This window comes from Quercus robur, chromosome 11 (genome assembly GCF_932294415.1).
Source record: "Quercus robur chromosome 11, dhQueRobu3.1, whole genome shotgun sequence".
NCBI lineage: Eukaryota > Viridiplantae > Streptophyta > Magnoliopsida > Fagales > Fagaceae > Quercus > Quercus robur.
The window spans coordinates 10005825-10029703 of record NC_065544.1 but is presented as its reverse complement, the minus strand read 5'-3'; the positions used below and the strand labels follow the sequence as shown (position 1 = coordinate 10029703).

General features: G+C 35.3%; 3 protein-coding genes across 4 annotated transcripts; 2 read left to right on the top strand and 1 right to left on the bottom strand.

Annotated features, from left to right (window-relative positions):
* Positions 1-4557: 4557 nt before the first annotated feature.
* Positions 4558-12889, top strand: LOC126706356 (DNA-directed RNA polymerases II and IV subunit 5A-like). 2 transcript variants are annotated; one of them, XR_007648563.1, is made up of 6 exons: positions 4558-4675; positions 5960-6164; positions 8648-8824; positions 9506-9619; positions 10777-11054; positions 12475-12623. XR_007648563.1 is itself a non-coding variant. In XM_050405775.1 (5 exons), exons 2-5 carry the CDS (start codon positions 5967-5969, stop codon positions 12598-12600), a joined length of 615 nt encoding a protein of 204 aa, XP_050261732.1. In that variant the 5' UTR covers positions 4558-4675; positions 5960-5966; the 3' UTR covers positions 12601-12889. The 2 variants fall into 2 exon arrangements, 1 of the variants encoding a protein (XP_050261732.1); XM_050405775.1 differs by lacking the exon at positions 10777-11054 and having other exon boundaries at positions 12475-12889.
* Positions 12890-15126: 2237 nt separating this feature from the next.
* On the bottom strand, positions 15127-19878 carry LOC126706309 (uncharacterized). Its single transcript, XM_050405726.1, has 2 exons — positions 19607-19878; positions 15127-15405 (listed from the first exon to the last, which is right to left on the bottom strand). The coding sequence occupies exons 1-2, from the start codon at positions 19772-19774 to the stop codon at positions 15358-15360; spliced, it is 216 nt and encodes a 71-aa protein (XP_050261683.1). The 5' UTR covers positions 19775-19878; the 3' UTR covers positions 15127-15357.
* Positions 19879-22523: 2645 nt separating this feature from the next.
* On the top strand, positions 22524-23073 carry LOC126706392 (mitochondrial import receptor subunit TOM7-1). Its single transcript, XM_050405809.1, has one exon. It carries the CDS (start codon positions 22612-22614, stop codon positions 22834-22836), a length of 225 nt encoding a protein of 74 aa, XP_050261766.1. The 5' UTR covers positions 22524-22611; the 3' UTR covers positions 22837-23073.
* The last annotated feature ends 806 nt before the right edge of the window (positions 23074-23879 follow it).

Sequence of the window (23879 nt, the reverse complement as noted above, 5' to 3'; positions counted from 1 at the left end):
TCTTGATCATCTAAACATTTAAGTATTGAAAAAATTGTATAGTTCATATTTCCCATTGCAACTCCCACCTAAAAATCTTCCTCCATGTTTCCCATCACAATCACGGGAAAGTTTTGTGATTGCGATTCAAGACAAAACTCGCAATAAGAGCTAGAAATGTCCCTCGTACACTTGAGTCAATCCATAGAGTTTGTTTGACCCATCAAGCTCTAATCTTCCAATTGCATACATACTTTTCGTCATCACAGAATTGTTAGCTACTTGGGTCAACAAATTTGATATCCCTTGTCTGAATGGTGAAGTCTGAGTTACATTTTGATTGATGTACGTCAACACCATGTTTTCATAGTCAATTTGGCCATATATATCGTCACTTTTGGTACTTATATAGGCAATGGTCACTTTTGGTACTTATCGTCAATTTTTTTTTACCTTTCAGTTACAATGCACAGCCAAAAATAGCTATGCACTGTAGCTGTGGAGCCAAAAAAAATATAGATTTGGCTCCACTATTGTAGGGCATATTTTGGTGTTTGGTGGTACTAAAAATAGCAATATAGCTATTTAGCACCATTGCTGTGGATGCTCTTATATGGGCAAAGATTTCGAATTTCTTTGCTTGCAGTAACAACAGATGTAGAGCATTCTATATCTAAGACATCACCTCGACAAAGAGCAATTCCATATACTTGGTGTTGGCTATGACCCTTGGAACCAACACTGAAACCCTTTGTTGCTGTTTCATGTGAAAGATAAAGTGTGAGCTCTTTTAGATTTGTTTCATAAGGGTCATTGGTGGTAAAATTCTGATGATTTGATGAACAAATGTGAAAGAGAGGGTGGACACCAAAAGTAGGTTTGAAAAGAAGAACAATGGTTAGTAGAGCAAGAGAGGAGGCTAATTTTGAGAAAGACATTGTTGAATGTGAGGGTGCTATTTTGAGGTATCAAGTACTGCAACATTTTATATACCAGTGCGTTAGATAATATGACAAATGAGTACTATTCGTAACAGTTAGCGGATAATCTCAATTCAGGTTTAATAGTACATCCCAATAGGAGCAGCCCACCACCAAGTTTGTCTTACTTAACTTTACTAGGTCGACGTAATCCAATCTGTAATGCCATAACAGATTATTCTAGTTGGAATTTTTTTTTTTTTTTAAATTTATATATATATACACACACATACAAACAAGTATTTTTATTGTTATGATTTCTGAAAGTTCAAATAGTGTATAAAATACTATGAACGTTTAGACTCCCAATTTACAAATTACCAATTCAAGCTTATTATCAAACAATATATGTGCAGAAAATGAACATAAGCTTATAACAGAATTGATAAACAATCTAAACCAAATAAAATCACATCCACAGCAGAAATTAAATGGCAAAGATTAAGGGAAGATAGATGCAAATACAAGGACAACACAACAATGTGTTATCGAAGAGAAAATCGAAGCCCTCGACGTAAAACCTCTCCGCCGCCCTCCAAGCAATAAATAATCCACTAAAGAATGAAGTTGGGATACATGAACAGCAGAAGACCCTTCAAGCCTAATCTATCCAGTGTACCTAAGCTCTCCAAGCTTCTTGCTCCAACGAGGTTATGCCGAACATTTGTCTTCTTTAGCTTACCGGATTCCACCATAACCCATAGTATTAACCAATATCTATTGGTCCCTTCCTAACTGCTTCCTAGGCACCAAATAACCTTTTCACAAATATGGGTATGGTGAGAAAAGGTTTTGGCTAGTGTACCTCTCAAGGATATAACAATGGAGAGGGTGGGAGTTGAGGAATTTGAAGAGTCACTATGTAAAGATTGTGGATGAGTCAATTTTGTTTTTCTCTAGGGTTTCTCTCTCAAAATTCTCTCTGGAAACTCTCTATATTTCGTGGGTATAAGGGGTATTTATACTAGAGTGAGAAAGGAATGCGAAGAGTCAGTTTTTCCATAACATAGTGGACTGGCGACTTGGCCTCGTGACTTAATTGAGTCGCAAGTCCAAGTCGCGAGCTAACTGAATGGTCAGTCTGGACTTTTTGTCTTGTAGTGCTACAGCTGGCATGACGGTTCAGCTTCTCTGCATGCTTCACTCGTGTGCATCTTTTAGCGGCTTGCAAGTTACAAGCCACCCGCGAGATCCTGCCACAAGTCTCTGCTTCATTGCATAGTCTTGAGCATTTCTTCACACTTTCTCACACACTACCCTTACATGATTCTCACATAAATACAGAGTTACTAATTGCTAAATTACAAGCAAATTTGGCATGAAATATAGTCAACAAGATGGTTGATTAAATTCAACCTTACAATTTCTTTTTTAACAAAGAGATGTTTTGAGAATTATGACTTTTGACTAATCGAATTATAGTAAGTTTGGTACATTAAATGAAGATTATGATAGGAATGATATTAAAATATGTTATAATATAATAACTATTATCATTTATTCATTAAGAATATATATTACTAAAAAATAACTATTCCCTATGACAAATATGCAACCAAATAAACGAATAATTATTTCTCATGAATTACTATTTCATTACAATATTCAACATATCAAACATGCCCTAAATTTTGTATCCATTGGCTTCAGTCGTGATGTATGTTTAATTAAGTGGCTATTAGTGAATATCATTTGGGATACAACTTGTATATGAATTTGGCAATTCTCTATTAATTAACATTGAACAAGTAAATAGGTATGATAGGACAAGATACCAATGATGTATCCAACCCCTTGGAAAGGTCACAAATAAAAGCAATCTACTTGTAAGAATTTGATTGATGGGTTAAAATTTAAGTACAATTATTTAGATGCTTTATTATGAATTTATTAATGAAATTTAATTGTATGGTTAAATTGATTAGGATAAAAAAATATAGTATTATCTTATTCAAAGATAATTAAATTCAACAATATGGTTGATTAATTAACACAATTACGTGGTTGAATTTAATCAATGAACCTAATGTGTACATAAGCTTTATCCTTTAAAATATATTGGGAAATGTTAATGGGCACCGTATGGTGCCCCATTAAAGATGAGTTATTGTGGGGTCTAGTTAATAAAATATTGGCATGAATTGATGAAAGAAGCTGAAAATACGACTAAAGTAATAAGTAGAATTCAAAAAATTAGCTCTATTGGCTCTACATCCTATAAAACCAGTAAAAAATATAATATAAAGCAAAAAAAAAAATTGACATGAAGCAATTTTTTAATCGGCACCATATATATATATATATATATAGAGAGAGAGAGAGAGAGAGAGAGAGAGAGAGAGAGAGAGAGAGAGAGAGAGAGAGAGAGAGAGAGAGATAAAAGATGTATTTCACTATTTCCTCATGCATTGCATATATTTGTTTTTTCATTATTTCAATTTGTAAGATTTGTTTGACTTATCCTACGGCTGAAAGGTCACAAAAAGATATGGTCTGTTGAGCAAGCCCAAAGGCTTATGGCCTATTGATGCCTTGATGGACTTCAAGGATTAATATAATTTTCAGTCTTTTTGATGGGCAAGATTTGACTTACCATCATCCACTTCCCCGTGAAAGGCCGAAAGTCACGACTAAAATTGGTCCAATCCTTTGAATTTTAAGAAAACCCTTATTTTGAAAAGCTTTTTATAAACCAAACAAGGATACTTAACAGGTTTACTGGTTTCAAAAAGACAGCCATGGCCTATTGGTTCGCTCATATAAAGGTTTAATAATTGGCAAGTGGCTGCTAATACTAAGAGTTTTGTTAATAGTTGATTTCAACAAGTAACAATTATGAGTTGAGAGAGAATAAAAATAAAATATAAAGTTACAGTAACAATGTATATTTACACGGTTATTATAAAGTTACATATATATATATATATATATAAAAGTTGGAATGTGGTCTTGAAGGAAATATATAAAGTGGACTGAGAAGTCTTTTTTTTTTTTTTTTTAACTTGAATTATTAGTAGAAGAATGTCTTATTTTATTTTGATGAGTATGTCCGACCCTTTCAATTTGAATTGGATGATAATTATAAAAAAAAATAAATAAATAAAAAAAAAAAAAAGTGCCCTTTATGAATTGTAACCTGCCCATATAGCTAAGCTTAAGGGTCTTAAATGTGCTAGACATTGCTTATTTTCCTTTATTTTAATATTTTTTTAATAGATACCATAGAAATCAAACCTATACTAACTTCTTTTACAAGTTAATCATTTTTTTTCATATCAAATTATCAATTGGTTTTTGCTACAGACAATATTAGAAATAGAATTTGATGATTTTTTATGTAGGCAAGTTTAAACTCTATATTTCTTATGCAAGAGATAAAAAGATTTTATCCGTTGAGCTAATTAACATCTAAATTTTTTTTTCTTCTAATATTTACTTTTATCCTTTGGGCTTGTTTATCTATCCAGACTAGAGGCTAGAGCCCGTTACACATAAAAAGTTACTGTTGGCATTGGGATACGATGGGCTGGGCCTAACGGCCCAACAAGGGATGAAAAACCCTAAACCCCAATTAGGCTCCCTTTGCATGACTAAGCTAACTGATAAACATAGATACTCTCTCTCTCTCTCTCTCTCTCTCTAGCTTTGCAAAGATTAAGAATCCCAGTTCACTGACAAGATTTTGAGGTCGTCAAGGTCTATGCAAAAAAACCCAGGTACTATAAACGCAAACTCAAAGTTCTGGTACCCTTAATCCCATGCTTTTATATTTTTTTGATTCACTTATGTAGTTATGCTGTGTGTGTTTTGATGCCACATTCACAGTTAAGCTCGAAATTCATGTTTAATATTCCATCTGGGTAATTTTATATTTTCATATACTTTCAATTTTATTCTAGTATTTGAAGTTCAATACATGGATTATATATATATATATATATATATATATATCAATGTATGTATGAATGTGTATACATTTTTTGGTCTGTTTCATATGTGGGTCCCACTTGTGGCTGTCTGATGAGATAACTTCTCCATTCATATTATCTTTTTCATGACCAAGAAACCCTTTTGTTCTTTCTCTAGATTGTGCTTAAAAAAAATAATTGCTCATATATATATATATATATATATGATAGTATAGTTTTTTTTTTTATTGCATTTTAAGTTTAAGATATATTGTACCCTTTGGTTGTGGTCATTATGTATTCAACAAGCTCAATTCTGGACAGAATTAGGCTTGATTAATGAGAATGTTCTTTTGAGGATTGTGTTTGTGTGTGATGAACTGATGGTCAAATTTACTCAAACACCAAATTTGGGATTGAACCCGTGGCATCACCCTCCGACCCTTATTTGTTAGGCAGGAGATGCTAATCTGGTCTAATGAAAATTGGTGCATTCTCCGTTTGCATAAATATTTTATATACTAGTGGTTTAAACTATTTCCCTAATTATCGTTCCTAAAGGTGACATAGAATTTTTAGGACTAGAAGTGATACACACGGACTGATTCCTCTTGTTAAAGGTTTCGGATGGTCTGCTCAATGAAAATAATACATTCAGCCTTACATATTTCTGAATCCATATATTTAGCCTTTTCAAATTATACAGTTAATCTGAATATACTTCTTGTAATGTTTTAGCTGGTAATCCAACAGATATATATAGCTTTGTGTAGTTGAAGACATTGAACAATCTTTGCTGGAATTGGAGTTACAGATTTAGTTACCAGGAATTCCCTTCTGCTTATATTATCGTTGTTTTTCTTTATTGCTCTTGTTGTTGTCTTGCCAACACTTTTTGGATATTAGCCCATTGTTCAATTAGATAAAGCATCTTTAATCATGATCCATTTAACTTTTATTAGTTAATTTATTGAAATTTTGACTTTTGACTAAGAAGTAGAATTGCAATATCTTCTCCCAATTTAAAATAGAATCTTGAGAGATTTTTCATTGCACTACCTAACAGACAAGCTCTCTTTTGAATCTTTCCAGTTAAAAGATGTCAACACCAGAACAAGTTTCAAGGATATATAAAGTCCGAAAAACAGTGTTTCAAATGCTGAGGGATCGTGGTTATAGTGTTGATGATTCTGAGATCAACATGACAAGACAGCAGTTTACTCAGCATTTTGGTGAAAGAATTAAAAGGGATGAGCTTTTTATCCATAAAAGCAAGGAACAAGATTCCTCCGATCAGGTGTGATATTGGCTATCTTTGATTAATTATCTTTGAACTTACATTTAACTTTCACTGATTTATTTTTGTTCTTCTGTCATTGCTTGGGTTTAAATTTATTATGTCTCACTGTTCAATGCATCAAATTAATGGATGCTGTTGGTTTACAGTCTCATATATATATATATATATATATATCCTCGTTATCAAGCATAGATCACCTTCTCTTACTCATGGATGAAAAACTTATGCAAAAAGAAAAAAGAAAATGTTTTTCCTCCCGCTCAAAAGCTTCGTTAATGTTGAATACTTATCAAGGGGTAAATCTTTGAGAAAAAGATTTTATACAAGGAAATCTAGTGTTCTATATTGTATTATGCTCAACATGCTCAACTTTTAAATTTTTAGCCCCCCTCCTCCTCTCTCTTTTTCTTCAAGTAAAAGGAGTGGAAAGACAAAGTGAACATTCTTATTGATTTCCCAACTTAGTTCAGCTTTAATCCCAACTTTGGTATTGGCTCTATGGATCATTTTTTCACCCTCTTTTTCCTGGAATTCCCACATATACCTGCCTGTTCTTATTTTAGATAAATTTTTGTTATGATCATGTTGTTTCTAAATGCAATAATTATTCCAGGCATCTATCTTATACCTTCTCTTCTGATTGGTTATGTCATAGTTGCATCCCCAAATTGTTGATTTCCCTAAAAAAGTAGTAGTTAGCTTCATAATTGTGTGTGGTCAAGATCAGTTTCTCCTTGGGGTTTGAGGGATACCCCAGTGGTTCCAGCACCTCTTGTGGTGCCTGGGCACTGGGGTTTGAATCCCACCAGCCCCCCTCCCCCCATATACCTTGCAAAATAAAAAAAGATAAGTTTCTCCTTATAATAAAATTTCAATTCTTTCCTCTTCTTATATATACCACAGAAGAAAAGAGTTGAAAAGAAGTTTGACACCCAGGCTACATTCATATAAGATTTTGTTGCCATATCAGCTAATTTGCAACAACTACAAAAAATTTTAAGGCGAATGGTATGTATGCTAAGCCTGATCACTGTCTGTTGGCAATGTCTTATATCCTCCACCAAAATTGTACAATAAGAGAGATGCTCATGAATTTCTTTGCTCTGCAGAAGTACCACCACACAACAAAAACCCAATTCTGCAGCCTTAATCATTGCTTTTCTCATAGCTAAAAGCTCTGCTTGTGTCATGCTCACAACAGCTTTCCTGGAGCATCATGGCAAAACTCTTTTCTCTTCCTTCTTTGCAACAAAAGCTACACCTCCACAGTTGTTGTGCTTGTTCCTTGCCTCCTCCACTAGCTGTAGGATTTGACAATCTAACACAGCACCACCAAACGTAGACTGAGATAGATAGGTCTGCTGGTTTGGTGATTTTCCTTCTTCTTAAAACCTGCAATGTACCTGCAAATAAGACAATTACTAAATATTAAAGTAGCCATAGTATCCCCTTAATTATCTTCAAAAAAGAATTTTGCTTCTGCTCCACCGTCCATAAGGTGGTCACCAGAACAATGGAAAACCATAGATTGTGTTCATTCTTAAATTGAGTGTTATCCAACCTGGTAGATAACCATGTAAACAAATTGCAAGGATTAAGAAAATCAGCTCAAAGAGTCAAATTACAACCAAGCAAAATGACTCTAGCAACAGTGCAAGTAACGAACGATAAAAGATTCCTCCTGACAGAATGGGGCACAAAAAAGCAGTGGTTATACTTATGCTAGCTAGAACAGTTCTGAGAGGCAAAGCTTTATGAAGAAGTTGCCACAAGAAAACCACCAGTTTAAAAGGAAGCTAAGGAGAACAAAGATTTTTCCTATTGATATTGCGCACTCTTTCATGAATCAGTTACTGGAGACATTAGTGTTACTAAGGCAATGGTAACCCTTACTAACTTCATACAACCCCTTCAAAGATGAGAGCCAAAGGAGCTTGTCTAAACCATCTGACCTAGAAATAATAGTACAAAAAGTTGAGAAGATATTTCTTAGTTTGTCTTCTATGAAGTGTATAGTATAAATAAATATTTTTTCTTATAGTAACAAAATTACAGTTTTATCTTTTACTTCCTACTTCTACATTTTTGGCCATTTATTACAAAAATGGGGGTACCCTGATTCCTGAATCTGTGTGAAGAATTAGTATCATGTTTTTGGCAGTAACTTGAGAATTTGTTTGATGGTAAGATCACTTTCCACCTTGTTTTTAGTTCTCATTCTAGTTTGGCATTAGTCTAACCAAAGTCATAGGATGTCAGACTTCTATCATTTTATTAACCTCAAATTAAATGAGTGCTCATTCACACTTTGTTTTACTTGCAATTTTTTTTTTACATGTTTCTTTCTGTTCTTTGTTATGGTGGTCTCTTTTTGATCTGTCAATTAAGGACCGCTTGTTTGTGCCACATTTTGCATAGTTAGTTTAAGTCTGCAGTTTTTTGTGTGCTTGCTTCTTATTTTGCTCTTGTCCTTGTTCCAGATTTATGTCTTCTTTCCTGAGGGACAAGTTGGTGCTGGAGTAGTAAAGAATTTGGCCCAGCGTCTGAAAGCTGATAATATTTTCAGTGCAATTGTGGTTGCTCAAAACCGTTTGACGGCACAAGCCAAACACGGTGTTGAAGAAGTCAATAAACTTATCCGCATGGAGGTCTTTGAGGTGAACACTAATTCTCTACTGATATTCAACAGCCAATGTTTATGTTTTTGAAAGATACCCATTATTGTGCATCTATTTTTTCTTTTTCTATTTTTAATTATTTATCAAAGGGTGGTAGACTCACTTTGTTGAAGAGTACTCTTTCTAGCCTTCCAACATACTATCTATTGTCATTTACCATTCCTAAATCTGTGGCTAATAGATTGGAAAGAATTCAGAGAAACTTTGGGGGGGCTTCAGAGTAGTGTTTCAAATACCCTTTGGTGGCATGGGATAAGGTTTGCTCAGCTTTTGAGATGGGCGGGTTGGGGATCAGGAAGATTGTGTTCTTTAATCAAGTTTTACTAGGGAAATTGTTATGGAGGTTTGGGCATGAAGTTTCTCATCCTTGGCAGTTATTGCCGCTAAATATGGAGAGGGCAAGGGGGGGTGGAGTACTAAGGTTTGTAGGAGAGCCCATGGGTGTGGATTATGGCGAAGTATAAGTGAATGGTGGGAGAGTTTTTCTCAACATTTGGCTTTCGTGGTGGGTGATGTAAATCAGATACATCTCTACATGTAGCTGTAAAACTTTCTTTTCCTTTTCCTAATATTGCCATGGGATGTTTTGGTAGTATGAGCAACTGCTGCTTTAGGAGCTGAATGATGGTGATCTAATGCTTTTGTCAACTCTTTATGCAGGAAAAAGAATTAGTGGTCAATATAACAGAACATGTTTTAGTTCCTAAACATGTAGTACTATCCAACGATGAAAAGAAGGAGATGCTGAAGAAGTATGGATTAAAGGATTTACAGGTCAGTCTTGAATAACTTCAAATTTGCACTTCTTACATTCCAGGGCATGTTGATTTATTTGTACTACTGCTTTTGCAAGCACCAAATGCCACATAGTTCCCCCACCCCTGAAAAGGAAAAGTAATTGAATTCCATTCACATAAGCTCTAATGTTCATGCTCAGCTAAATATTGCTTTCTGATGAAGAGTCATCTTTACAAACTTGCATTTGTCATTGATTTTTGAAAAGAGTACAAGGAACCATAGCTTCCATTTTCATTTCTCTTGGCTCTTCAAGAGCTTTAATAACGTTTTGTTTGGCTTATCCTGTGTGATCTTATTCACTCTAATTTCTACTTCTGTACATGTTTGAAACTGATGATATTTTTTTGCAATTTCTGTGATTGTTGGACAAAGACCATGGATTAGATGCAGGCCCACAGGATTTATTCTATTAGTAGATGTCATGTGTCTACTTATGTTAATAGGCATTTATAAGAAATTTTTGGGCTAGTCCAATTACAAGTTGGTTGTGTGTGTGTGATTAATGAGAAATTGGGTTTTGGCTTATGAAAGGCATGGGTGCCCTCTAGGGAATCTCCCTCTTTCCAAGAAATCTTCCTCTTTCCCTGAGTCTTATTTCTTGCTATCCTTTGATCTTAATGATTTTCCCCCTTCTTCTTTTTTTCGATAGTTGGGGAAAGGGAGATTTCCTTTGATCTTTTGAAACCTCAACTATAAACCTTTTTTCCACAGCTTTAGCCACAAAGCAACCTTAGAAAGACTTTAGTGTCCTGCTGTGCCATAATTCCTTCAACATGACCCTTGTGTCAGCCCCTCTCTCCCTCTTAGTTCCTATTTTTTCCAAGCTATAAACCACTAATTTTCCATACCCTTACCCACCACATAATCAATTGTAAGCTGGTTACCAAATTCGTCCCACTGTCATAATCTAATGGTGGGTTTGGTTAAATTTCTGATCTAATGCAAAATTATTAAATGGTGTAATGTTAATGAAATGTTACAAGCTACAACAACGACACACGGAAGACATCTTGTAAAAGGCTCATCATAATTTTTTAGCAACAATAATATTTACTTACCCAAATTTTTGTAAAATAATATTAAATTGTAACCAAATTCTACCAATATTGTTCTAATATCTATTTATCCCATAGACGGACAGGTCAAACACTGGTTGATCATGCAGTACAGCCTTATTTGACTCTTAAGGCCTGTCATGCAATGAATATGGTAAAACAAAAATAAGAAAGAGAGATGATAGGATATATTTGCTGAGACTTCAGTAAGGAAAGAGAGAGTTTCAGCTATAAAGAAAGACAATAGATGCTGCTGCCTGAGGAATTACTCACAAGTGAACAGCAAAACTGTTTCTCTACACAGCAGGTTCTGCCACTTAAAATACTCCACATGAAATAATATATTTTAGCTACTGGTAAGCTTCCCGCTTCCCATGCTTAACATTAAAGTTACTTTCAATAGGGGTTTTCTTTTGAAAAATTAAAGCTAAAAATATAAAATAAAATAAAAAATCCTTCTATAAACAATCTCAATTGGCAGCACAAAAATCACTGGCCTCTCAAATTACAAAAGCTCAAGCAAGTCTGACAATGAAAAACAAGAATAAATTGTAAAGCTCTAGTCCAATCCATCAAGGAGCGAAGAAAAAGGATTTAAGCTTGATGCTAGACTATTCACATCCATCAAAACTTCTAGCATTCCTCTCCCTCCAAATACACCACATCACACAGTGTGGCACCATCTTCCAGATTACGACATTACGATGCAGGCCAAAACTGCCCTGCCAAGACGCTAACAGATCCTTTACTCGCTGTGGCATAACCCAATGTAAACCAAACACACAAAAAAACCAGAGACCACAACTTGGAAGCTATAGGACAATGTAGAAGCAGATGGCCCATGTTTTCCCCATTTTGTTTGCACATAACACACCAATCGATAAACAATTATACTTCTCTTCCGTAATTTATCTATAGACAAAATCTTCCCCAGCTCAGCAGTCCAAGACCAAGAGAAGAAGGCAACTCTAGGAGGGATCTTTCATATCCAAATAATTTTCCATGGAAATGAGATTGAGGTAGGCCTACATAACAACCAGTAATAGCCTCCTACCTCAAAGCCTCCGCTCTTTGAGGGCCTCTAGCACATCTTGTCATCTCCCCTTCTTTTCGCCGACATTAAACAGATTAAATCCATAAACCTATCCGTAGCTTCCAGCTCCCAATCTTGAAAACTGAAGGTCCCAATGCATCATCCCATTGTTGCCTTGCACTAAGTCAGCTACGGAAGCATCTCTATCCCGACTAATCAAAAACAACTCCCAGCTCTGCTAGCTTTGGCCTTGAAAAGAGGGAACTTTTGTTCGTCCGTACATTGTCTAGTTCAACTGCTAAAAGTTCGAATTACATGTGAAATTCTTAATCTGTGTATGCCCATTGTTCTTTACCCCATTGTTGTATGCCCATGTTCTCTTCAAATGTTTATAACTACAAAACTCATACTCAAATCTGATGTCTACTTCACATAAGAATAAGATATATGCCGTGGCTTGCTTTTCTAATGAAAATCCTCTAGTTTATAATATTTCATGTTTGACATTGGATTGGATTTTGGCTTCCTCAGATATTGGAAAAGAACCAAGGATCATGTTTACCTTGGATTGCATACCAATTCAAAATCATGTTTGTCCATCTTCTCTGCAAATGCCTGAACCTCAAAATTCCTAATCAATTGTGATGTCTACTTCATTTATGATACGTACATTGGCTGGCTAATCTAAGACAATACTTCCAAGTTCTAACATTTTCTTGTATTTGTTTTTCTATCAAAACCAGCTACCACAGATATTGGTACGTGATCCAGTTGCTAAGTATTATGGGCTTAGACGTGGGCAAGTTGTGAAGATCATCCGAGAAAGTATGACTGCTGATGAATATGAAACGTATAGACTTGCTGTATAAAATTCCTATGGTGCTCTGCAGGGCCTTCAATCACACAGATCTCTGAGCATAGACGTAAAAAGAAGATGGCCCAACATACGAATATTTGGGCCTAAAAATATAAGCCCAATCATTTAATTTGTTTTTTTCTTTTCCTATTTGGTGTAGGAGTCTAATTTATTTTCTTGCAAGACAATTTTAAATATTTTTTGTTATTCCTATTAAGTTTGGAACTCTAAAGAACCTAGGATTCAGTTTTGTTTATAGTTTTAATTGAATAATAAAATTTCTTTTAGAAATTTCCCCCCAATGGTTTGGTACTAACTCTCTCACGTGTTATCTATCCTTTATTTTTATTTTGTTCAATTTTATTGTTGCAAATCGTTTTAGTCTTGTCATGTCATGTATCATCCTATTTCAAACTTCACATAGATATGAATCATTTTTTTTTAAAGCTGCATTCAGTGTTTCAAAAAAAGAAGCCAAAGATCAGACCAGCACACCAGTCCCATGTTACATGTTTTCTGGGATTGTGACTAGAATATTTCACTTTGATAATAATTTCCGAAGTGTACTTTTGAACTTATTTATGCTACCGTTTTAGTTTTGGTCATATCATTGTCAGGTCATTACTTTTCCTAGGCAGTGAAGCAAAGGTGACACGATTCAATGAAATCACTTGTCCAGATGAAACAGGGAATGAATTCAGTGATATTTGGCAAATACTATTTCAGTGAGATCAAATGATTTATATGAAATCAAATATACACTTTAGGCCTTCATAAATGATTTCCTAAAAGCCCATTTTCCTAAACCCTATTGTGTTTCAAAAAGCCCATTTTTCAAACGATACTTAGCTTTAGTTAGATGGGCATGGAGGAAAATTGTATGCAAAAATCAACAGCAATTTTGAACAAATATGAACACCGTGGGTGAAAGATTGTTCAACAACAACTAAGAACAAATGCAACGACAAAATTCAACATTTAATTGAACAACAAAATTAAACACTTACTGTAGGTAAAGGAATTGCATTGGAGGAGAAATGAATAGGGCGGAAAGGCTAAGGAGGAAGACGTGTTTACGTACTCCATAATATACCATGGTAATGGTAGATGAGCTATGCAAGGGAACTTAATTTGATTTGAGATAAAGTTTGATACTTGTTTGAAAAAATCTTGCCCAAAACAGTGATTAAGGTGTGGCTGAACTAGCTGAGTAAATACGGTGGTTGAGGAGATGAATCAGGCCGTACGGATTTGGGATGAATTGGGTGAATTTAGGGTTTGATAACTTTGATTTCGGATTTATGATAGCTTTTAGGTGGCCATTAGGGATGAGTAATGAGGGATTCAGGTGGGTAGGTGTGATTAATGAAGAGTTAGCTACTCTATGGTTATGGGACAGCCGTTGTGCAAGAGGGAGAGGAGAAGAGAGCTTCGTGAAGGATGGAGAGGGTAGAGACTCAGAAAGGACAGATGGTGTGGGGGAGAAAGAGATGTTGAGGTGTAGTCACTTCAGGTGGGCCTAATGTATTTCAACCAAACGGTAACATATTTGGGACAACATAACTCAAACACTACTTCAACAACACACTTTAACAAACACAAAACTTAGTATGGGGCCCACGTGTTTGGGTATTTAAACAACAAATGACAGTTCTGAAACACCCATACCAAACGGTACCCATGTTTCCAATTTCCTTTTTTTTTTTTTTTTTTTTTTTTCAGATGATGGAATAAATTTCATTACAAAAGCGACACAACAGATGCAATTTGTCAAAAACACATATACAAGCAGCAATCTGCTACAAACTCATGTTACCTAATCCTACAAATCAAACATTAAGCAAATTTCGAACCATATGATACAACTCTATCCTAAACAATTGCTTTTAAAGCTTGAAAAAGGTATCCCTCATTTACTTATAGAACTCACTTATAGATGGAATTTCTAATCTGGTTACAAAACCTAGCCCTGGCTCTAAGATATCTGATGATTTGAAGAAGCCACCCTCCCTGTTCTGAATTAACCAATATAAATACCAGCATTTTTTTGCAATCATAAATGATACATTGTGGCTGCTCAAGCTATTTTGCATATGGAAGCGCTAAATCTCCACCCTTTAAGAGACTGAGAACTCTACAACATTATATTAGTCCAATGCCAATTTTGTTTCTTAATGCCACACAAAATTCAAGATTTGTCATATGACTCGTATCCGTTCTTAGTAAAGCAAATTTTGAAAAACAAATAATCTATCAATGTGACCCCCATTGAACTCCTGCAGGCACTAGTGTTTCTCTTTGAGCAGAGTCCAAAGGAATACATTTCTCTGTTACGTGGCCGGAGTTCTAAGAAATTTTGGAAATATTACCCACAAGATTTAAAAGTTTTGAGAAAGAGCAGTCCAAGGGAAAATTACAGACAAACCAAAAAAAAAAACTGAAACCTTTAACCTTCTTCTTCTCCTTCTTCAGTTCTATCAAGGGTTGGTTTCTAAACCCATGATCATAATTAACATAAATATGCATGATGGGCTCCATAAAAGAAGAAACATATTGAATTGATCACAAAAGGCAGAACTTGAGCATCAAATATTCAGAATTTTTGACAGCAAAGTATAATGCAAAGTACAATGGACACTGGCAGAACACCGTATACAGGTCAACAAAAGAAAAGAAAATTGTCTCTGATTATGAAAAGGAACATTATGTGGTTCCATAGAGAACCTAGTTCTACTACTCCCCACAATTATTATCAAGCACTTCTGAAGTCTCACAGGAACTTCCTGTACGGCCTGCCTGCATCCTCATCTTGCATATGCTGTGACCACAGTAAACAATATGTTAGCAAGCTCAATGAGTAACTGGAAGTATGGAATAACAATTTCAACTTGTACTTGCATCCGACCAAATAACAAAAATGAAAATGTTCGAAACTATTCTACATAGTTGTTTCTTAAATGGTAAGGAGAGAAGATTGACCACGGGCAAAAAGTAAATGAAAATGAAGAAGGCTGTGTATGCAATGTGCAGTACCATTACATTTCAGTGATGAAACAAAGATCAAATTTTAAGTCCAAATTAGTCTTGGAATAAATTCGTATCTGCTGCAAAGAAAGTTCAACAGCACAACTTTGATAGTAGGATGTACATACAGTCATAGATTTTAATAATAAAAAAAAATACAGTAGCAAGGTCACATGTTACAAGCTTTTTACTAGGTAAAGTCCGAACCTTTGACCACAGGAAAAAAGTAGATAAAAAAAGAAAAAGTCCAAAATGGAGGCAAAGAAGTTCAGGCAACCCCCCCCCCCCCCCAAAAAAAAAAGGAGAGAAAAACAAAAACTACACACACAATTTTGTGTACCATTGTATGTAGAATTGGCTTTAAATAAAAAAAGTTTAATATTATTAGTACAAGGGACCTCAAGGAAGTTAAGATAATTTAATAGTAGAGCCTATATAGCATAATAAATCTAAAGATAATTCAATATCCTGAAAAGTGCAAAGCAATTATCTTTCCAGTTTCCCCAGAACTGAATTTACACAAACTTGTATAAAGTAGATCATATGAGGCATATTATACAACTCAAAATGACATTACACTTCTAGAGTTTAAGACTCCTCACATCATTATGAAACAAAATAAAAAGATCTTGTACACCATCCCTCCCAGTCTCCATCCCCACATATTCTAAGGCTCCAATTCTGGACTTCTCACACTAAAGGGTCATTACCCAGTATTGGTCAAACTATTTTTGGATAAGTAACAAAATTTTTTATTGAAAACAAAACAGAGCCCAGTGTTAGTCAAACTTAAAGTGAGGTCATGGAAGGGGTGACTTAGATATTGTCCTATTCTTCAGCATTTTTCAACGAGTGGCCACTGTCAAGATTGCGCTTGGCAGCCTGACATTTTAACATTGTACCAGACTTGTGGTTGGCACTTCTCACAACCTATGAAGCACGGGTGCGTTTCGGGACTCGGGTGCAGGTGCGGGTGCGGGTGTGGGACTCGGCAATTTTTGAAAAAGTAGGGTGCGGGTGCGGCGGTACTCGACAATTAAAAAAAATTTTATTTATATTTTCTATATATTTTTACTATTAAAATATTCTTAAAAAACACATTGATATATTTGATTCACAAAACAAAGAAAGAATAAGGCAAGAAACGCATCTGAGGTCAGAATTTCGGCTTCTCCGGCGAGTTTCAAGGCCGATTTCGGCCGTTTCCGACCAGAATCAAGCCGTCTCGGCAGTATCGGTCGCCGGCCGATATAGACCGATAAGGCCGATACGGCCCGATTCTGGCCGAATCAGCCCGGTTCGGTGCAAATCGAAGCCGATTTGGCGCGAATCGAGCCACGTCGGCGCGAATCGAGCCGAGTCGGCGCGAATCTGAGAAAAAAAAAAAAAAACGCAGACACGGCACCGACGCGCGGTCAACCGCGTCGGACTCGGGTGCGACACCCTCCCAGCCGCGTCCGTGCATTCTAGCTCCCAACATTCACATAAACCAAGAAAATAAGAAATAAAATTCCATACCATTTTGCATTAAATTAAAAGCTTATATATATCTAAGTATAGCAGGTCTTGTCAACCTTAAAAAACTAAAACCAAAAGCCAAATTGGCCTCTAGGCTAAATAGTGTTTCCATCCCCATAAGAAACAAGTGGTGTGTGAGGATACAAGTTAAATGCACAAAGAAAGACAGCAACTTAGAAGACATGATATTTGTGAATGGAAAATAATCCCGGGGATAGCACATTCAACTGGGTATCATGCCTCATGAAGCAGAGGTAACTAGTTTAAATCTCCCTTTCTCCTTCCCTTAGGGCCAAAAATTCACATATCAGAAGGGTGAAAAAAGATATTTGTGAATGAAAAACAGTTAAGCATGGTATAGCCAGATTCTACTCAAGCAAGACATTGAAATTTTTATCAAATAGAGGAGGCCATCTTTTTCTCCCACTAAAATAGGGTGCTTAGCGTGGTTAATGTAGCATATGTCACTAACTTTAAAGAATCATGTATGTTTTTGATAATTTTAATCCAACTTAAATGAGGATACTGAATAAAGTGCCTAACATTAATAAGCTTATAAATCTGGCCAAAAAATAATATGATTAAGGCTAGGAAATAATTTAACACGCAGATGTTTTAAGTCAATCAAAGTCATTATATACCAAGTCTTTGAACTGAAATGGTAGATGATAAACTACTCTGTTTACCTCTCCCTTATACAATACAACTGAATAATAAAGCCTACAAAATTTTCCATATCTGTTAACCATGACACTCTACTCATACAACACAAGATTATTCAAATCAACTTTCCAAAAGATTAGATGTCCCATATGAAAAGACTTTGCACAGATATAAAGAGATCAACACGTATCTATGTAGAATTTGTGCTAGTAGCTTCAAAAATATAGGAAGCTCAGTGTCTGTTTTACACTTACTTTTATTTTAGCTTTTTAGCTTATTTGCTATGTACATATTTTTAAAGCCTCACTTTTTCTAGGTACAACTATACTTTAACCAGCTTTAAGCCATTAAGCTTTCAACAAAAAGTTACATCCAAATGCAGTCTCAACCTTGTTCCCACAACCCAACAACCATAACAATCCACTCATAAGAGACAGAAATTTTTATTAAGAACTACATACTAACAACTTCCAAGGGAATTTTAGATGCTTTTCTTCTCCTTGAAGACAATGAAAGCAATTGCAAGGTCAATGAAGTAAGGTGGGTCTCTACTTTTCCAAGGTATGTGCTTTATTATTTCAGAGGAGAAAAATGTCAAGAACGACGGTAACTTTGGTGCTATTCCATAAGTGTTTGAAACACTTTATAGCAAACTCCAATATATGTCACAAGACAAACAAACAGACCCAATTATTTTAATATAACCTCAACCCACAGTCATGGGTTCTAGCTGCTGAGAGGGAGACTTTTTTTTTTGGGCTATACTTAAGCACCCCACAATCAAGGATTGAACCTTCAACCTCTCCCTTGGAAGAGGTCAGGAAGTGCCATTGGATTACAAGGGTTGCTGGCAAATGGCACTTCCTCCCTCCCTTAAACATGGGATGGAGAGTAAGACCACGGGGGTGCGTGTGTAACTTAGCAGTAAAAATAATTTTCTATCCCATTAACAGTTACCACTTACAAGTGGTATGGGCAAGTTCCTTCTACCAAAAGGTAAAAGTCATGGGTTCGAGTTCAGGAATCAGCCTTTCCAAAAAAAAAGGCGGGGGGGGGGGGGGGGGGGGGGGGGGGCGGGGGTGTTAAGACTGACTACCAATCACCTCTCTACAACCCCACAAAAGTGGGAGCTTTATACACTAGGTACCACCTTTTTTTTATTGATAGTCACCACTTTACCAGCCCAAGATTTTACATAGTAAAAACATTACAAGTATCCAGTAACCAGAATTTCAATTGTACACAACAATGGGGTTAAGGCGGACTACCAATCACCTCTTCCCGACCCCGCAAAAGTGGGCACTTTGTGCACTAGGTACGAATACAACCTTTTTCTTTTTTTTATAGTTACCACTTTACCAGCCCAAGATTTTACATAGTAACAACATTACAAGTACCTATAAACCATAATCTCAATTGTAGACCCCAAGGTTGTCCCTTTCACGCACAAAATATCATAATTATAAGTTTATAACACACTACACTGGTCATAGATTTCAACAAATTTACAATTTAGCTGAAATACCAATTGTGAATTGGTAAAACCCAGCTGTATTTTTTTCTAGTAAATTTCATTTAGCTCAACAGCTAAAATCTGTGGGCCTGGGTTCGAATCCCAATACAACAAAAAGCAACCCAAAATCAATTATCATTGGACAAACATCATATAAGTTCAAATCCTATAGTATGTATCAAAGAAAACCCAGTTCTAGAATTCGACAAAACTACCATTTGGATGAAAGTGTGATGGGATCTGATCGATTTTGAAGAGAAAATAGTAGAGCAAGCGAGAGAGAGAGAAAGAAATGACATACGAATTCACGGACGATGCCTTTGTAGACGAGGTAGGGGACGGCGATGCCGAAGATGCCAACGAGAGCCAAGTTGCGACGAGTCCAACGGAAGTTGTGCTCCAGAGTCTCTCTGGCTGATCCCCAATCCTCTATGAACTTGTTCTTGTTTGCCTCCATTCCTCCTGCCATCTTCTCTCTCTCTCTCTCTCTCTCTACCCTGACCTTGCCTTGTGAAGTTGTGAGTGTGTGTGTTTCTACTTTCTCTATTTGCTGTTAGAGTGAGTGAACATTCACATTTCACTCTTTTTGTTTGGGTTGGTTTTGGTTTCGGTTTCGTTTGGTTTGGTTGGTGCTTGGTTTTTTGCCTATTGTTCCCACTGTTTGGCTGCGCCCGTTAGGCTATCCCATCCTTTCTAACCGAGAAAGTTAGCAAAACACTAATTTTCGTAATTTTGCCACAACTTTATCACGTGGTGACTCGTGCGTGGTAGAATTATAGATTCACATGAATTCGCCATTTTATTTTTACCACTTACAACTTGGCACATACCAAAATTGTGGCAAAGTTGTGAAAATTGGTGTGGTGCTAGAGTCACTATTTCTAACCTCTATTCTTTTATATATTTTTTGTTTAAATAAAATATAAAAGATCCTTATTTAGGGGTGTGCATGAGTCGAGTTAGGACGGGTTGAGGGATTTTTTCAATTTAACCCACCACGGTCAAGTTGAAAAAATCCAACCTAACTCAAACCATCACAAGGGTCCAACCCAACCCCCCTAGATCAGGTTGGACAGTTTTTTTTTTTTTTTTTTTTTAATTGAGCATTAGGACAACACAAATACAAATAAGAGCAAATTTATAACTTAATAAACCTAAGCATAACGCCAAACTAATACAAACTATTTTATTAGTGCTTCAAATTTAGTAGGACATCATATAGTTTTATTCAAACTAAGTTGATAAATAAAAGAGTAAAAAATAAAATTACATAATATATTTTTAAATTATATATTAAATATATGTAAGTCGAGTTAGGTTGATCTGTGAATCTGTTGATCCGTACCAAACCAACCCATCGTAAAAATTAAAAAAAAAAATGACAATCCAATCCAACCCACCAACCCCTTAAAAACCGACCCAACTAGGTGAGTTAAGTTGGATTGAGTCAGTTTTTTACAAATTGACGAGTTAATTGCACACCCCTAACTTTGATCCATATTTAGATTATGAAAGGTGAGTTTCCTTTGATAATTAAAATCTTAACAACAAATTTCAACACCTAGAGTAACAGATTTCCACAAAGGGGGGGGGGGGGGGGGGGTTTCATGTCAGCAAACTAATCAAAACCAAAAAGCCTACCCACACAGAAAGAAGGAAAAAAAAAAAGCACAAATATCAATAACAAAAACTTACAAACTGAAAAGTAGACCCATAATCATCCATAAAGTCAGTAACGAAAACACCCTAATCACTTATCCAATAATTGACACACCCATAAAACCTTCTTTCAAGGTTATCAGCAATCTATTGAAGTCACTATCCTAGCTCCATGCCTACAGTTGCAAATACTTCCACCCTTGAGCTAACAACTAAGGATGTCAAGCTAGATGCCATTAATTTCAAGTTGATAGAGATGGATTGGATTTCACTGAGGAAGATAACAATTTGGGGATTATGTTTTCAATTTGGCTATATGGGTTGTGATCTTCGATTTGGGAATTTAGGCTTCTGTTTGGGGAAAATTTGTCACACATGCAGGGTCGTGGCTTGTCAATTAAGTTTGGATGGGAAGATGTATCAACCATACAAACTTAAAATATGTCATTTTGTTAGTTAATTTTCTCAATTATGCATTGCCAAGTTCCATAACGAAGATAGTGTTAAGGATCAAAATGAAACCTTGTTGAAAGACTTGAGAACCAAATTGAATTAAAAAAATAAAAAAATAAAAACACTCACACACACACACAATGAGTAAAACAAAAACAACTCGAAATATAGGGGAGTAAAAGTGAATTTTTCCCAAATAAAAATGAAGAAAGAGCGTGAAAATTTCACTACTTCTTTCACATTAGTTGAGTTGATAAATTTTTGTTGATTCTCATTTAAATCCACCACTAACATTACTTTTTTATATATTACTAACAATCTGCCATATCAATAATTATTAAAAGTTTCGTTGTGGGGATTAGGGCTTTCATTTGGGGAAAACTTGTGACACATGCAAGGTTGTGGCTTGTCAATTAAGTTTAGACAAGAAGATGTATCGACCAGACAAACTTAAAATATGTCATCGTGTTAGTTAATTTTGTCAATTATGCATGCCAAGACATGTAAGTAAGTTCCATAACTAAGATAATGTTAAGGATCAAAATGAAACCTTGTTGAAAGACTCAAGAACCAAGTTGAAATTTTTTTAAATACACTAGGAATGAAACAAAAACAACCCAAAATATATGGACTAAAAGTGGTTTTTTCCAAAAAAATCAAGAAAGAAAGAAAAATCAAGAAAGAACAACTTTATAACCCCGGTCTACAACTACAAAGGTTAGACTTTTTCGTAGTTGTACCCTAGTTATATAATATATTATAAATTCGATTTAAAACATTATTATTATTTTCGTGTGTGTTTTAATAAATATTATTGTTTACTCAAAAAAAAAAATTCAAAACTTTTTTCATAATATTAATTTGACAAATTTTTTTATAATTTTCATTTAACCTTATCATTAATATAATTTTTTTACCTACCACTAATAATATGCGGTATCAGCAATTTTAAAAATTCTTGTTGAATTTTTTAAGGCTAATAAACTTTCTCATCAAGAAAAATCTACGGTTGTCAAGAGGGTTTTAGTGTGTCACGGTCCTAATCACACTCGTGTTAGTGAGGCAGTCTTTAACTACACAAAACTCCACAACATATATAGGGCCTTAGTCCTAGGTTTACACATCGACACAAAACACACCTACCACCACAACCACAACTACAACAAGAGGGAAACAAACACCACCGAAAAAACAATGGCGTCTAGGGTTTCATTGAAGAGCAAGGGCAAAGCGAGCGGCAAGGCCTTGAAGGGCTCTGCAGAGGAAAAATCCATTGGCGAGAGCTTAAAGGAGTGGAGCACTTGGGCCCTGAAGAAGGCCAAGGTCGTCACCCACTATGGTTTCATTCCTTTGGTCATCATCATCGGCATGAACTCCGAGCCCAAACCCCATCTCGCTCAGCTCCTCAGCCCTGTCTGATCGATCTTACTGGCTAGTTTTCTGCAATACCCAGATCGGGATTTGGGATTTTCTTTCATGGGTTGGTGCCTATTTGTCGAAATCTACATGTTTTGAGTTTGGGTTTTAAATCTGTTATGTTATGGATTTTGTGTATCTTTAGGGTTATCTTTCAGAAAGTCATAATCTAGGGAATTAGAAAAATAATATTATGTTTAATTTTCAATGTTGAAAGCTTTATTTTATTGCGTTTTTTTATGTTGCCTGATGTGGTTTCATTAGCTTCTGCATCTAAATTTTAATTCTTAGTAATATGATTGGTTGCTGAGAAAATAGGAGAACAGAATTTTTTATTTTATTTTATTTATTTAAAACAAAAATTGTTTTGTGATTGTATTTCCGCTGCCATCTGATTACTTCTATAGAAGATTGGGGGTTTTGTTATTGTCTTATTGATGATGTTTTCTGCGATGATTGATGTTTATTTGTATGATCTCAGTTAATTATCTTATTCTTTTCAATGACTACATGATTATTATATGATTAAAGAATCACTCTGTGGAAAAAATTCTGATGGGGTTAGGATCACTTTTAATCTAATCTCTCTTTGGTTCTTGAGTGAACATGGGAAATTTAGATGTATGACTATGATGTTAGATTGTTAATTAGATAGTTCAAGGAGTCTCCTTTGTCTTTTTGTTTGGGTAAGCAATTCTGATTTCAAAAAGGTGGAGTTTTGTTAACTAAGCTGATGAATTGAAAGAACTAGACTTAGGAGAATGGATGATTCTGTTTGATGTCTGAAACACTGAATAAATTCAGTCAATATTTTCTCTTAATATATATATATATATATATATTGTAAACTATTAATATGAATGATGGATGGTAAATGAAGCATTGGTATTTAGATATGCTGCTAAGAAAACAGTAAGAGTTTTAGGAAAAAGAAGATAAAATAATTGTGGCCTAATTTCGATGTGGGGTGGCACCTTTGATAGGCTGTGAGTTAAAATTTTTCTTTAGGTTATAAAGTTGCTGTTCAGTTTTAATAAGTCTCCCTA

Bases quoted from the DNA above. Each gene is read 5' to 3' on its own strand.
- LOC126706356 (XM_050405775.1), top strand. From the start codon at position 5,967: ATGTCAACACCAGAACAAGTTTCAAGGATATATAAAGTCCGAAAAACA. The intron at 6,165-8,647 runs GTGTGATATTGG...TCCTTGTTCCAG, and splicing joins AACAAGATTCCTCCGATCAG to ATTTATGTCTTCTTTCCTGA. The intron at 8,825-9,505 runs GTGAACACTAAT...CTCTTTATGCAG, and splicing joins TCCGCATGGAGGTCTTTGAG to GAAAAAGAATTAGTGGTCAA.
- LOC126706309 (XM_050405726.1), bottom strand. From the start codon at position 19,774: ATGGCAGGAGGAATGGAGGCAAACAAGAACAAGTTCATAGAGGATTGG. The intron at 15,406-19,606 runs GTATGTCATTTC...CTGTGGTCACAG, and splicing joins AAGGCATCGTCCGTGAATTC to CATATGCAAGATGAGGATGC.
- LOC126706392 (XM_050405809.1), top strand. From the start codon at position 22,612: ATGGCGTCTAGGGTTTCATTGAAGAGCAAGGGCAAAGCGAGCGGCAAG.